Below are 15,936 nucleotides of genomic sequence, written 5' to 3'. Positions count from 1 at the left end.
CTCAAACCAGCCCCTGCCGTGTGCTTGGTGCCTTTGGAAGAGGCCCCCTTCCACCCTAGTGAATGGGTTGGGGGTTTCTATGATCGTGGGGCTTAAGAAAGAGCCAGCCACCTGGCCAAATGCCTGCTATTGGCAGAGGTGGAGGTTTGGAAGGAACTCACTGGAATCCACAGGAAGGGGGCATAACAGGTTCTAGGGGCAGATTGCCCAACTGTATTGGGGGCGGGCAGCAACAAGGAAGCTGCTGCCAACAGCCCTGTTCCTGAGCAGAGGGTGCTGGGAACATGGGAGCAACCATCCTCCTTATCGGACAGACGGGGCTCAAGATGCTGCTGGTGATCATGACGCTGATGGATGATGATGACAACGAAGCAGCAGCAGCATCTATTTATTCATTGAGTGGCATTCCCTGTGCACCCGCTATATTCCAGGCACTGTTCTATGAATACAGCTATGCTCCAGACAGACAAAGATCCCTGCCCTCAGGGAGCCTCCATTCCGGGGGAGACATGGATAATGCATAAAAGATGTCCCATGTTAGATAAGGCGTGGGGATGAGAGAGCCAAGGGGAGGGGAGAATGGCTTGCAATTTTATATAAGGTGGTCAGGGAAGGCCTTCCTGAGAAGACAGAGTTGAGTAAGAAAAAACTGAAGTAAGTTATCATTCCTAAAATATTAGACTTGTTATAACTGGAAAATCAGCATCAGGGTTTAGAGATTACTTGGTCCAACTCCTCCATTTTTCAGATGAGGAAACAGGCGCAGAGGCAGAGGCAGCGTGGTGGTGGGGAGGTGGCTTGCCCGTAGTCACCAGCATGGATAGCGGAGTCTGGAACCCAGGCATCCAGGCTCCCAGGCAGGGCTCTTTCCCCAGCTCCAGGCTGCACGGGCGGGGAGGCTCAGCTCCCCACAGTGCCCACCCCCTGTGAAACAGCTGCAGTAAATAAAAAGGCTCAGTCTCCAGGACAGATGACGAGAGACACCGTGAAGCATTTATGGGCTGGGCTGGTGGTCAGCACACCCTCCTCGCGCAACACTCCCAAACAAGTGGCCGTAAAGGCTCTATGGTGGCCAGACACCTCCTGGCCTGCCACAACTGCTGTATCTTCTCAGCCACTCCATCTTCTGGCCTCTTCGCCACTGCGGTGCCTTGCTCCGACCCTGCCTCCCTTGAAGCTGACTGAGTTGCCCTCTTGCCAAAGATGACTGTGGCCAGAGCAGGGATTCCAAAGAGAAGTCCCTGGAGTACGTGGCATTTGTGCCCCCTACATTCAGGCTGTGTGCTGGGGAAATGCCAGGACTCAGGGGTGGGAAGGGAGCCCTGGTGGGCTGCAATCCACACTAAAGAGGCCCCTGGTCATCACCATGATGGAGGTGGTCAAAGCCCCCAGCTCCTAAGGAGGTGGAAATGGACACACACACATTCAACTAGCCTGTGTCCGCCTCTGAGCACTGGGGAAGACCCCACTGACTGACAGGTCAGCAAGCAGCCCCACATCTGGGCAGCTGCCCACACACACCTCACAGAGCCTCCACATCCTGCTTCATGGAGCCTCCCGCTCACAGCCCTCCTAGTACTGCGAGAGGCCGTGAAGGAGCCAGGATCCCTAGGCTTTCTTCTCCCTCCAGGCTGTCTCATGTCCCTGGATTATGGGGTGGTCAGAATGCTGGCCTGGACCTGGGGAATTCTGTGAGCAGCTCTGGCCCCTAGAACTCCCACCAAAGAATTCCTCAGGGGACAATTATCAACCAGAGCATCACACCTGGGCTGTCCACCTGCAGCAGGAGTTGAGGGTGCAGGGGAGCCAGGAGCCTGTCTTGGATCTCTGGGCTGTCTGTCTCCCACGGGTCAGCGCTCTAGAGAGCTCTGGCCGGCCCAGGTGAATGTCCAACCCCTAAGATGGTTGTTGGCTGCTCTCTCCTTCAGTGGCCTCTCAAGTAGCCATCAATGTTATTCCTGAAGACTGGAACAGAATGACAGCCCTTAGGTCGCCTTTGCCTCTTGGCTCAGCCTTTCCTTCTCTCTCCCCCCGACATATTTTTTAAAGCATGTGTGTCCTTTAACTCTCGGTCCAAATTCCACCTCCTCCATGAAGCTGTGGTCACCCAACTAGATGACACCTCTCTCTGCTCTGAGTTCAACTTCTGTCTATTCAGGTGGTGGTGGTTCAATAATCATTGAGGGAAATATCTCAGCTTCCCTAGCAAATGATAAGCTCCTGGAGGTTCTATCTGTATTTTAAGCATGTTTCTACTTTCCCCAGCCCACGCGGAGCATAATGCCTTCGCAGAGCAGGCATTTCATAAATATTAGATGAATTAGTTAATTAATGAATTAACCTGCCTTAGTAACTTGTTCCATTCTCTAAATCCCTTCTTACTGAGAGAGACAGTCTTCCCCTGCCTGAATTAAATTTCCTGCCTAATTTCAATCTATCGCTCCCACTTGCTCTGTCCTCAATGGAAGAGTGGTGCCTGACCACACATCCCCAGGGCATGGCCCTCCAGATGTGATAACCCCTCAGCCCTCTCCTCCCTAGGCAGAACCTCCAGCTCCTTGCTTTGCCCACACGTCCTCCTCTGCAGCCCTTCGTCACTGCTGAGACTCTCCCCTTGGCCACGTTCAAATGTCCACAAGACTCATATGAAAGGAGCCAGCTGTGGTGCTAGGACAGCAAGGGCCTGACCCCCAGGAAGGACCAAGGGAGAAGCTCCCCACTCCAACATTCCATAGCATAAATACAGCATCTTGAGGAACAGCGTAGAGCCCCCCTCTTTTTCTGGATGAACCTCCACCTTGTGCTCTCCGCGCCCCTTGCCCACCTCACAGGTAAACTTCTAAGGTGAACCAGGAAATGATATCCAGACATGTTCATTCATTTACTCATCCGACAGGCGTTTATCGGGCTCCTACAACTTGCCAGGTAAATAAGTCCTAGTTATAGTACCAGGTGCTGCAGGGCTGTGCAGGAGGAGGGCAGGCTTCACAGAAGAGGCGGCATTGGAGCAGGGTCTGAAAGGATAAGGAGGCGTTTCCCATGAGGCCTGCCAGGCTCTAGCTTTGGGCCTTTAGGGGAAGGAGGACTGGACCAGAATTGGTTCTGCTAAGCCTCAGGAAACAAACTGGGTGGCAGACCTGGGTCTCTGCAACAATTCAATCAAAAAGTCCACGGAGGCCCAAGACCTTGATCTGATGTAGGCACCAAAAAGGGGGGTTGGGGAGGGGTGGAGATCAGCAGAGCCCAACAGAGGGATCTCTGGGAAGTCTTAGTAGTGGGTGTTGGGCCAATACTAGAGTCAGGGTTCCAGAGAAATCTATCTGGAGATCTCTAAGGCCCAGCAAACCACTCAGAATACTAGGGGCAAGGCCTCAACCCAGGGAACAGAGGCAGCCAGAGAGTGGGATGGGGAGATCTGGACAGTGACCCAAGCCCCAGGAAACCTGGCTGGACTTAGGACCTGGATTTGGGCCCAGGTGGATCTGGAATAAGATGGGTCAAAAGCCAGCCTTTGGGCCAGGAGCACACATGGTGGGAGATAAGGAAGGACAAACGCCCAGCTGTGTTCACCCAGGCGTGGGCTGAGGCTTGGCGCTGTGGGCGTTCGTGGTGCACTGATGGAGCCCCTGTGGCCAGAGTGAAGGGTAAGGTGGGAGATGACTTTGGGAAGGTCAGTTAAGGGTGTGGCTCTCATCTCATAGGTCATGGAGGACATCCCTCCTAAATGTCGCTTCCTCTGAACCTAGAGCTCTTGATCAAGATTTTTCTCAGGGATCCAAAGGGCTACCAAGGGTTTTTCCATGTCCACACCTGGCCACTCCCCAGGGGCAGCTCCTACTGAGCCCTAAAAACCTTAGGGTACAGGGAGAGCCTTGGGCATGCATAGGATGCCATCCATCCTTTCCCCTCAGGGCTTGTCCCCCGCTGTGGCCACTCTAGGTGGGCCTAGGGTGGAGAGCAGCAGGCTTCCAGGAGGGGTGGGGCTGGTGCCTGGGAGAAGGCCAGAGGACTGTGGACAGCCTTGTAATTTAATTATTTGACTGCAGAAAGGAGATCTCATCTACTGGGTGCTCATCCTTGTTAAGCTAATTGTCTGTCTCCTTCTCTCTCTTCTCTCCCCACTTGCTGGGGAAGTCACTGTGGCCTAATTGAGTTATCATAAAGATAATGGCTGATGCTCTAGCCAGAGCTGAGAAAGGAGGAGCCCTCTCACAGCTGCTCAGTCTCCAGACAGGACCTCCAGGAGCTGAGATGTGGGCAGTGGGCGGGGGCTAGGGCGGGGATTCCTGGGGGGGAGGCTGTGTGAATGATGCTTAGCCCAATGAGTCTAACCGACTAGGTGTTGCAAAAATGACAGGGCTCTCTCTCTCTCTCTCTCTCTCTGCTCTTTCATGTCACCCAAGGGGAGCTCACTTATGAGATAAACAGGTCTCTGGTCTGCGCACATTTGGGGCTTTCCCAGAAAGGCAACCAGGCAGCATAAGGGAGAGAGGCAAACAGGTCAGATCTCAAATCCCACTGTCACCTCTTATGAGCCAGGCGACCTAGAGCAAATTACTTCTCCACTCTGAACCTCAGTTTTCTCATCTGTAATACAGAGACATTTACGCTCACATCACATTATTGGTGGGAGGATTCAGAAAGATGATGTGTGTAAAGAACTGAAACAACCAGTGATGGGAGCTTCCACTCACCTCTCCTAACACTTGGTGATGATGGAAAGGACTGAGGTAGCTGATGGGACCTCTGCAGGAGGAGACAGAGAACAGCACTGTGGTTTTAGATGAGCAGCTCTGGGGCGTGCGTGGGTGAAGTCTCAGTGTTGGCCTTCCTCCCCTGCCATCTGGGCACATCATCTCTATCCGTCCCAGGCCCCCAGAGAGTTGTGAGGTGCGTCTCTGGGATGAGAAAGTGGGCACAGGTCTGCCGAGGAGGCGCAGAGAAGTTGGTGTGAAAGTTGAGCAGTGTGTCAGTGGGCAGATAGGAGTCAAGAAGCATGTGAGTCATCACTATTCAAGTTCCAGGACAAACCTGAAGGTCAGGACTAATGTAGCCCAGCCTTGGCCCTGAATAGAGACAGTAGGTCCAGGCCTGTGTTGGCAGAGGGATGAGAACCAGGGGACAATGGTGGGGCACCCCAAGAGATTCTGCACATATAGGAGAACAAGGCACCAGTGCCTGGGGGAACTCTGCTGACAGCCCAGCCCAGGGTCAGGAGGCACCCAAAGGTGAGGCAGTGCTGCTGGCCAGGCTGGGGCCGGTAGGGGGCCTGACAGCAGCATCCCCTTGCCTTCCCAGTGCCCCCTCTAATCCAGCCCTTCGAGTTCCCGCCTGCCTCCATCGGCCAGCTGCTCTACATCCCCTGCGTGGTGTCCTCGGGGGACATGCCCATCCGCATCACCTGGAGGAAGGACGGACAGGTGATCATCTCAGGCTCGGGCGTGACCATCGAGAGCAAGGAATTCATGAGCTCCCTGCAGATCTCCAGCGTCTCCCTCAAGCACAACGGCAACTACACGTGCATTGCCAGCAATGCAGCGGCCACCGTGAGCAGGGAGCGCCAGCTCATCGTGCGCGGTGAGCAGAGACAGGCCGGCGGTGGGGAGGGAGGGGCCAGCTTGCTCTGCTGCTAAAACGGTCTCCCTAGATTTCTGGTTTGAGTCACAGCCTGATGCAAGATTGGCTCCAGCAGGGCCTTAAAGATCAAGAGATGCGAACCTCTTACTTTCCAGGCCAGGAAACTGAGGCCCTGAGAGGGGAAGACACTTGCTCTGTTAGTTGCTGGCAAAGTCAGAACTGGAACTCAACTCCCAACTCCCAGCCCAGTACTCTGCAAAAGCTCTTGACATCTTGGGTTTCGGAGCTGCCTCTCCCAACTTTATAATGATCCAGGCAGGGCTAACATTGAATGGAAGGTGCCCAAAGCCCCAGAAGATGTATCAGAGACTGAGACAATCTGTTTCTCCCTACCTCCCCTCTTGCTGCAGTTCCCCCTCGCTTCGTGGTGCAGCCCAACAACCAGGATGGCATCTATGGCAAAGCTGGTGTGCTCAACTGCTCAGTGGACGGCTACCCCCCACCCAAGGTCATGTGGAAGCATGCCAAGGGTAAGCCCCTGGCCAGCCAGCATCTCTGAGCAGGACCGGGGGGGGGAGGGGAGGATGCTGTTGGGACATGGGGCCTATTCCCTACACACAACTCCTAGCCCTGGGTGGGAACCCTGGGTTCTGAGTTTTAAGGGGACCCCAGATCTGAAGGTCATCTTCAGTCACCCTCAGGGTCTGTGGACCAGGGACAGCTGTCATGCTGACTCTGGATTTCCTCTTGTCCCCACAGATTGACCTCTCCCCTCCCCCTCCAGCCCTAGAACTCAGCGTATATCTGCTTTCCCCACCCTTCCCTGGGGTCCCAGAGCCTCATTGGCCCCTGCTTCTCACCAGTCAACCTATTCTGGGATCTTGGTCCTTCTTGGAGCCCAACTTCATCCCACGGATGCATTTGGTATCTGACTAAGCCCCATGCCAACTTCTTATCCCAGACCATATCTGTTGCTGACACTGGGGGAATGGGAGGGGGTACCACAAAGCCCCCTTTGGAGGAGGTTGGCCTCTTTCCCGGGCCTGGCTGCCTAAGGCCAGGCAACTGCCCTTTGATGGTTCAATCTTCCCTTTGCCTGTTGCCAAGTGGCCCAAAGACAACTCTTTCTTCCTCTCTGAGGACTTCACCCCAAAGGAGCTCAGTGCCAGGTGGGCACTGAGCTGAGGCCCCCAACTCCATCTCCTTACCTCAGAACTGGGGCAGGGCCAGATCTCTGGGAAGATCTTTCCTGTTGCCCAACAGGAGCTGTGTGGGCTCCCAGCACTTTGGGGATGCTACAAAATGGCCCTAGATTGGCAAGAGAAAGGTGTCAGGGCCATTCCTCGGGCCACTCCAATCCTCCCCAGCTTGCTCCCTAGCCTAGACACCAGCCCTCCTAACGGCTGCCTCCCTCCAGGGAGCGGGAACCCCCAGCAGTACCACCCAGTGCCCCTCACCGGCCGCATCCAGATCCTGCCCAACAGCTCGCTGCTGATCCGCCACGTCCTGGAAGAGGACATCGGCTACTACCTCTGCCAGGCCAGCAACGGCGTGGGCACCGACATCAGCAAGTCCATGTTCCTCACTGTCAAGAGTGAGTCCTGCCCCTATGTGGCCCCCCAGCACGCCCGACACAGGCCAAGGCCCATCTCTGCACTCACCCTGCCTCCTTGCTTGGTTTCCATTGTTCCATCTGCGAAGGGGAGGCAGGAAGGATTCCTAGCCAGAAGTGGGCTTGGGGCCCTTGGATGGGGGATTCAAAATCACTCTCATCTAAAACAATGGCCTCACCCTGAACGGCCCCAACCCACCACCTTCCAGTCATGATAAGCTCATGATTTGCTGTCCTAGAGTATCATGTGACACCCCGTTTACTTTGCTCTGTAGGTTGGCAATTCCATCTTCATAGTCAGATCAAACAATTTATTTCTGTTACTTAATATACACCTGCTAGTGTATAACCTGTTTGTGGCTTAGAAAGGGGGATACCTTATTACACAATGTAGGGGAAAGGCCAATGGGCAGAAAACCCAGGTTCCAATTCCAGATCTATCTAAGGAGCTCTGTGACTCTGGGCCATCACTTCACCTCTCCAGGCTCCACTTTTCTCACCTGCGCTAGAGGTTCATTCCCAGCCCACCCACCCCACAAAATTGTTGTGAATAACACAGGAACAAATCACAGAAAGGGGAAGATGCTTTGGAAAAGCCGAAAGAGCAGTAAAACTCATTATAACTTGGTGCTCTATCTATGGCTTCTAAATCCCCAGACACAGAGCCGGCCTCAACAGCCTTGGAAGCACAGAACATCCCTGAATTCTGTTAATCACACACAGACAGTCCTACTAGGAGAGCCTAGCCCTCTACACTCTTAGGTGTCTGTGTAATGGCCACCCAGGAATCACGTCAGGAGAGTGTCCGTCTGACCCTAGGTCAGAAAAAGGACCATGGGCCATGGAGGACAGCAGTAAGAGCCTGAGTTTTTGCATCTGACCAAGCCAAGTGTGAATCTGGGCGCCATGTTGTAATTACTGTGACCTTGATGAGTTTCCTTGGCCTCACTGTGCCTCGTTTTCCTGATGTAGAATATGAGAATCCTAATAGTGCCTGACCCATTATGTTTATCAGCGGTAAGTCAGATGATATGTGTCAAGCAGCCAGTATGGTAACTGGCACCCAGTAGGCCGTCAAAGATTTAGCCACTGGAATCGTTACTCTTAGTGGTAGTCCCTCCAGGGCCAGGTGTAGGAAAGGCTGCTGAGAGCAGTGCCCAGTGTGCGGTCTGCCCAGCCGCTCCCCGGAGCTCCCTCCTGTAAGAATCATAGCTCCTTTATCGCTTGCCAAGCCCGTGTTCAGCTCAGCCCAAGGCGGGGAAGCCCCGGCAATCAGCAATCGATGCTCAGGGAGCTCCGAGCCGGAATCCCCACCCTGGGGAGCTACTTCCCTCGCACTATCAAAAAGCACTTTGTCCTTAATAAAGCCAGGCAATCAATCTACATCCCTCAGCCGGGGAGGACTCCGCTAATTCTGCCCGCGTGAGGCGAGAGGAAGAGCAGGCACCTTGTGGAACCATCCTTGGTGTCTGATCCTTATCTCCCCACTCTCAGAGGGAGAGATGAGCCCAAACTCGCAGACTTGTTTTTTTTTTCTGCCTTTGCTCTTTTTCTCTAAGTTAGGGGATTCCACTGAGCAAATGTGGCTGTGGCTTGGGGACACGTGGTTTCTCTGTGGAGATGAAGGGGCCCTGGGTGACGGGCGACGCAGAGGTCAGGAGGTGGGATGTGTGTGAGGACACAGTTCACGTCAGGCTGTCCTGGGGGACCCTGGGCGAGTCACTTCACCTCTCTGGGCCTGCATTTTTCTGTGCCGTCTTTGCTTCACAGCCCAGGAGGCAGCTATGAAACACTCTGAGCTATTTGGAGAAAGCACATTTTGTAAATCCAGGGCAGCCTCGTGCACTCATGCAACACGAAGTCACACACACACACTCACGGTGGTGTCAACCTCTGGCCCCCCTCTTCCTTAGGGAATGAGGCAATCTCGTACTTGTGGGCAGAATCTGGACCTTGTTCCTTCCTTTCCTCCCCTTGTCCTAATTTCAGCTGCCTTGTCATTTTCCTCTGCTTCCTTCCAGAGCAAGGCATGTGCACACTCCTTTCTTACATCTGCTTTGTCTCACAAACACCTCCGGGTCATGTTTTCCCACTCACCACACCTCCCTCACACACTGTCTACACAGTGTCTCTCAGCCCTTCCTCACACAGCCTGTCTGCACCCCTGGCTCCTCGCTCCCTGCTCCCTTCCTCCCACAGCCCTCATCCCACAGGCTGCCTTCCAGCTGTGCTCTCACATACCCCCAGCACACTCGGGGTCCAAACCCTCACACACGTGTGCTACCTCAGGTGGCCTTTTCCTCACAAATGGCCTTTTCCTCACCCGTTTTCTGTCACAAATGCCCCCTTCTATTCCAGCCCCACTCTCCCCAATGACCTGCCCAGCCATGCTAGAGGCCCCTATGCCACCCCAAATGCCAGCAGGAGAGGAGGAGCAGGGCCGGGGCATTTGAGGCCAGAGGGCAGTCAGTGTAGAGGATTGAGCACGGGCAGGCCCTCTGTCTAGGGTTGGAGGGTCTGACTGCTCTTCTGCGGCAGCCTAAATAATGCTACACGGTATCTGGCTGCCAGAAGATGCTCTTGTGACAATGTGACAGTGTTGAGAGGGTGCGAGGTGGTTGGGAACTTTCGTTCTGCCTCCTGCTGCTTTCACGCAGGCATAGTGCTCCAGGTAACCCACCCTCAGCTCCTCTCCTTACACATCCTCCCCCTGCCTGCTCTGCCCTTTCCCTCCTTCATTCTCCCTCAACCTCCCCACACTACCCCACTCAGTTCAACTGACAGGGCACAGGAAGGTGTGGAAGGACCTTTAGGACCTGGGCGTGTGGGTTACCAATGGGATTGCTGGGGCAAAGCCATTCTTAGTCATCCTTTAGTCCATCTCCAACATCCACACTGCCAACACTCCCCCGCATCCCCTTCCAGAGCTGGCCGCAGAAAGACCTACCACTTGCAAAGCCAATTTCAAGGCTCTCCTCAATGCCTCTAACACACTCAGGAAAATGTTCACCCAATACGGCTCCACCTTGTCAGACCTCACACTTTTGTGACCTCTTAGAAGGCAAACTGAACTTAATCCCCTCTTTAGCCAAGTAGAAGTAGTAAAGTAAATGTATCAAAGGGACGTACATCATAGAAAGCATTCAAGTGTCCAACTGGTTATTTGTGGTCGGCCTCTGTTGGGGAGTATCTACACCATTGACTCTGATGGTTTCCAGTGATAACCCAACAGATGCTCACTGAGCACTCGCTAAATAGGTCAATAAAACTCTGTGGCTAAGAGCACAGACTTTAGAACCAGATGGACCTAGGTTCAAATTCCAGCTCTGACACTTGATAGCTGTGGGATCTTGGATAATGATCTCTGTAAGTATGGAATTATGATGCTTTTTACTCGTTGGTAAGGTTTAAATGAGATGCACTTACAGCAATTAACACAGTACTTGGCACAAAATACAGTCACAAATCATTAGCAATCAGTTTTCGGTGCTGAAAATCTAGTGATGAGTAAGACAGAGTTGCTGTTCTCAGAAAATTTAGAATCTTGAAGATGAGATAGACATATACCCAAAACAACTAGAATACACAAGATGATAAGAGCCTTAAAAAGGTACAAACAAGGTGATAGAAAGAATATCGGGGATGGAGGAATCAAGTTTAACTTTGGAGGTGAATAAGGGAGTGTCAGGGAAAGCTCCTCCACAGCAGTGGTCTCTAAGAAGAACTTGAGGGTGAGAGGATTCTGACAGGAATCAATGGGGTAAAGGTCACTCCATTCCAGTGTGAGAAAAAGCATAGCAAGGGCATGGAGGCAGGAAGGTCCATGCCTGTCTTCTGGTAAGGTGGGGACTTAGGGTATCCAGTGGAGACTGAAGGGAGGATGCATGGGGAGGATGGAATGTGAGGTGCTTGTGGGCTTTGGAAGCTAAAGGTTTTCCATGTAGAGTTGACTCTAGAACCAGAGTGCCAGGAGCCCAGGGGTCTGATGGGGTCGGGATTCCAGAGCAGGTTCTTGGAGACTTGCCATTTAGAACCTTTCCTCCGGGCCCCAGGGTGCCAAGGGTGTGTTAGAGTGGGCAAGTGATTTTCCAAGTCCCTGGACATCCTTACTGGCAACCAACCAGATGGGACTGGCCCCCACTCCTCCCTGACCCGCAGATGTTGGTGTGAGCTGAGCTGAGCCCATGAGGGCCTGAGCCTATAGCCCAGCCTAGCTACCATCACAAGTACAGCACCCGACAGTTTACAAAGCTCTTCCCATATCTTGTCTGTGAGGTCAGCAGGCAATAGCTTCTTCTCAGAAAAGGTAAGGCCCTGGATCAAGGTCATTGGGTGATACAGTCCCAGCTGAAACTGGACCTTACCTCTGTGGACTCATGGTTTGGTGGAAAGAGCACAGACCCAGAGTCAGAAGACTAGATACTGGTCCTGGCTCTATGACTCACTGGGAATCATCCAGGAGCTGTCCCTTCCCTTCTCTGGGTCTCGGTTTCCTCATCTGTACCATAAGAGGCCTGGAGTAAAATCTAGGCACTAGCTGATCCCAAGGTCCCTTCCAGCTCGGACAATCTGTGATTCTAGCGGTGTGCATGGTCCTTTCAGGCACCAGACTGCCTCCCAGAACTTGGTTGAAAATAAATGCAATTAACTGAAAAAATACCACCTCCACAGAGCTTCCTTTTATCTCCCTTTTAAAATGTACAAAAAGAGATAATGACCAACAGGAGAGGAGGCAATTCCTCCTCCAACTGATACATGGGGAAAAAAATAAAGCATCTTCAAAGAGAATGCTTCACTGAAAGGGAAGAACAAAGCCAGGCTGCTTAGTCCGGGGCGCAAGGGGCTGGCTGTGTTTTGATGTCGCCAGTGCATGGCGGTGCCTCCCGGGACTCGGTGGCCCCCTTGTGCAGCAGGTTACCTGATTAGACAGGTCCTGTTACATCCCCCAGACTCCCCTCCACTTCGTGAAGGCTCCAGCGATTGGGCCAAGGCAGACAGCCAATTAAACCCATAAGGGCTCTTTGTTTGGTCTGAGTTTTGATTTGTTTGTTTAGCAAAATGTCAGACCAATTAAAGCCAGATCCGAGAGCCCTCCACAAGCACACACCCAGCTGCACAGTCACAGGAAGGCAGGAGGGAGGAGAACAGAGCCAAGGGGGATTGAGGAGCCGGGGGGAGCCCACCCTAGCAGAAGGAAGCCCCTGGCCTGGGTAGACCAGGTCACCTTCCAGCGGTTGACCATTGGTGTAGAGGTCAGGATGCAAAACCTTGGAAAGACAAGTGTGTATCCAGTGACCCAAGATGGGCCTAATTTCAAATTTGCCCGAAGGAAACTCCTTCTTGTCAGGCAGAAGCAGCATCTCCCTTAGACCCAGGGGATTGAGGGCTCCTGCCCTGGCCCCCACCCCTCCCACAGTGCAAGGAGTCTATGGCCAAAGGAAATGGCTGCCCAGTCTCCACAACTCCCTTTCCAGACCACACTCCAGGTACTCAGAGAATTCCCTGCCCGAATGCCCTGAGCCGACTTCTAGGACCTTCCAAGGCCTCTTCTCTATCTGTCTTCCCAAAGATGGACCCTGCAGCCAGCGTGACCCCTAGACCTGAGGGATGGTTGTTTGTAGGATGAGCAGATGGAGCCTGGATCTGTGGATTGGGATGTCCACACACACGTTCATAAGGCCCCCCTCAGCACACAGAATGAAACTGAGGCACAGAGAGGCCCAGCAGCTGGCCCAAGGTCGTCTTGTGTGTTCCCTGGTGCTGAGTCCTGTCTCCTCACCAGACTGAAGCTCCTTGCAGGCTGGCCTGGTCTTCCTTTCCCTCAGTGGGAATTCCCACCTCTGGCACCAGCTCAGCACAGGCCTCTGCCCACCTTGGCCTACCTTGCCCGGTACTGACAGGCTGACTGACCCCCAGTTCACAGGTCTAGTCTCATCACACATGGGGTCACAGGTCACCCCCTTGGCGCTCCCCTCTGCCCTTATGAGTCCCCCTGTTTGGGTGAGGGTTAGGTGGGTGAGACTCTGCTGGATCTGCAAACAGTGGGGAGAGGAGGCAGGAAAGTGGAGTGGCAGGCAGCAGAGCAGGGTCGAGGCCTGGACTCTGAGTCACACCAGCCTGGGGCTGACTCGGGCCCTGCTGCAGCTGGGGAACTTAAGACAAGTCACTTGCTCTCTTCATCCCGGTGGTGGTCATCCATCAGATTTACCTGCCAAGCCTCAAGGTGGCTGAGAGAGCCCCTTCCTGGCCTATGCCAATCTGGGGCCTCCTGTGCAGGCCTGGGGCCTGGCCTCCCAGCCTCTGGTGAAGGATGGCGGGAGGGAGGGGTGGAGGGAATAAGCCATTGCCATGATTTCCATGGTGATGATTATCCAGCTGGCTCTTTGGCTTTATTGATTTTCAGACTCCACAGAATAAGGAGCAATACTTTGTCTCCTGCTTCATCAAACACAGGTGAGCAGAGAGGCTGGACACATCCTGTCACCTGGCCAGACTCCTTCCTGCAGCCCCCACTGAACCCTTGCCATGAGGCCTGCAGCCATGGGGCCAGCCCAGGCTCTCCCACCCTCTGCAGGACCCAGGCTGGCCGAAATAAGTAGATGGCTTAGGGGACGGGAAGGCCCTGACCAGGGAGATGGGAGTCCTGATTTCTTGTCCTCAGTGTCCCCCACCACACGCTGGGTCAACTGGGGTCAGTCACTCCCTCTTCCTGGGGCTCAGTTTGCTCCTCAGATGGAGAAACCACAATCCTTCTCTCCCTTTCCCTCAGCCCTCAAGGCATTAACAGAGCTCAACAAGTGGGACCAATGGAGACCCAGCAGGGCATGTGTCGTCAGTTCCAGGATCTACCTTTCAGAATCTGGAGCCCTTGGTGTTTCAGTGTTTTACGAAAAAGATAAAGATGAGTCTGAGCCAAAGAAACATAGATCTTACTGATCTCAAGAGGCCAACAGTATCACTGGAGCAAGTCACATCACATCCCAAACCCAGCCCCAAAAGGGAAAGGTGTCCAGGTGGAATAAAACAGTCTCCATGTGGAGCCATCCCCCACCCCAGCCCCACTCCCTCTCAGCACCATCACAAGCTAGGCCCCTGACAAGCAGGGGAGATTTTATTGAAGGGATAGGAAAAATGAACCTGCCCATGCAACCTCCATGCCCAATTTAAAAGTGCCTGTCCCGAGGGTCTCATCTGGGCCCTTATCTCCTTAGAGGCTTTAGGCAGTGGTGGCATAAAGGATATCACCACCACTTCACCCTCACCCCTGCAATCAGTTCCCATGACTATGAGCACGGAAGAGCTTCCAGAAGGATCTGAGCTCTAAGGTGTCATCCGAGGCTTTCCCTGTGTTCAGCTCCAGCAGATCTGATGAATAACAAAATTACATGCGTCATTCATGCCAACCAAGGAAAAGGTGCCAGTAAACGTTTCAAGACACAAAGGAGTCAGGGTCCTCACTGGGTGCCTCAGTGCACTAGATAAGAAAATGCAGGCCGGCAAAGAGCTATAGCACTGCCTCCAGACCCTGCCCCAAGTGAGGAGACTGCTCCCCCAACTACGATCAAAGCCCTCTGAACAGTAGGGGCAAAATAAATGGTTGAATCAGTCAAGCAATAGACGTGTACTTCCTGAGTAGCCCCCACGTGTCCACCATGCTGTCAAGGTCTGAGAGAGAGAGAGAGAGAGAGAGAGAGAGAACAGGAAGATTAAATCATTGTCTTTGCCCTCAAGGGACTTACAGACTAGTTAGGAGGCTGGAACCAACCTTCAGGAAACAAGGCAAGACCGTGTGCTAAAAGGTCTGACCCTACAAGTGTAAGGTTAGGGCAGAGAGGGAAAACCCCACTGTGGACAGACCTGGTCAGAGAGAGCTTCCTAGATGAGTGGGACTCGGGTTGAGCCTTAAAGAACAGGTAGTGTTTGGACAGGCAAAGGGAAGAAAGGAGGGCGTGCGGGTGGAAGGAGCAGCGTGAGCAAAGACACTGGGTAGGAAGGCCATGTGGGAGGCAGAGGAGAACGTCTGATGGGAGGGTGGCAGCTGGGGATTAGGGGGTGAGGTTGGGTGGAAATAGTGGCACTGAAGTCTGAACATGGTACTAGGATCTTGAGGTGGGAATGGAGAGAAAGGGGGAATCTAAGAGTCGCTGTGAAGGAAAAAGTACCAGCCTTGAGGATGGGTTGGATGAAGGGGCTGGGGGAGTCAAGGACTCAAGGCTGAGAGATGAGGAGTATGATGGTGCCACCAATAGAAATGGAGTAGATAGGAGTGGAGAGATGGTGTGTTTGCTTTGGCCATGTCAAGGTGGCATGACAGGGGTGCCCTGAGGCAGCTGGACACTGGCTGACACTCTGCCAGGATTTCTACCTAGAACAGTGTGCTGGACCAGATCACTCTATAGCTCCCACCCCCACTAAGGTGACTCATGATTCCTTGTGTGACTGGCAGGTGTCCTGTCCAGAAAGGATGAGACTGGTGGGCTGACTAGAGACTCTCCCAGAAGCCCAAGCACCCACCCCATCCCTGCCCAGTCTTTAGGGCCCCCAACCCAGAATACCAGGCTTCTATCTGGGCCTGTCAGGTCTGCGGAGACTTGAGACATGGCAAAACTGAGATTCTGAAGAAAATTTTCTCCTACTCGTGGTGCTCATGTCCAGGTCTGCCACTGTTCATTCGTTATTCGATAGTTATTGAGTACTGGATGAGTGCCTACCCCTGGGCCAGGTGCTGGGTGGAAGGTGCTGGGGGT

The 15,936-nt window shown here is 53.5% G+C and overlaps 1 protein-coding gene across 1 annotated transcript in view; it reads left to right on the top strand.

Moving 5' to 3' along the window:
• DSCAML1 (DS cell adhesion molecule like 1) overlaps positions 1–15,936 on the top strand; it is a 347,767-nt gene that overhangs the window by 269,429 nt on the left and 62,402 nt on the right. Inside the window, exons 9-11 of the mRNA XM_087433751.1 lie at positions 5,299–5,577; positions 5,988–6,107; positions 6,995–7,171. Of these exons, the coding sequence (XP_087289877.1) occupies positions 5,299–5,577; positions 5,988–6,107; positions 6,995–7,171 (576 nt within the window). The remainder of the gene's footprint in view (positions 1–5,298; positions 5,578–5,987; positions 6,108–6,994; positions 7,172–15,936) is intronic.

Source organism: Ceratotherium simum, chromosome 7 (assembly GCF_057802395.1).
Source record: "Ceratotherium simum simum isolate JZ-2026a chromosome 7, ASM5780239v1, whole genome shotgun sequence".
In the NCBI taxonomy this organism is placed as follows: domain Eukaryota; kingdom Metazoa; phylum Chordata; class Mammalia; order Perissodactyla; family Rhinocerotidae; genus Ceratotherium; species Ceratotherium simum.
The sequence above is the reverse complement of the archived record's forward strand: the minus strand, read 5'-3'. Positions and strand labels throughout refer to the sequence as shown.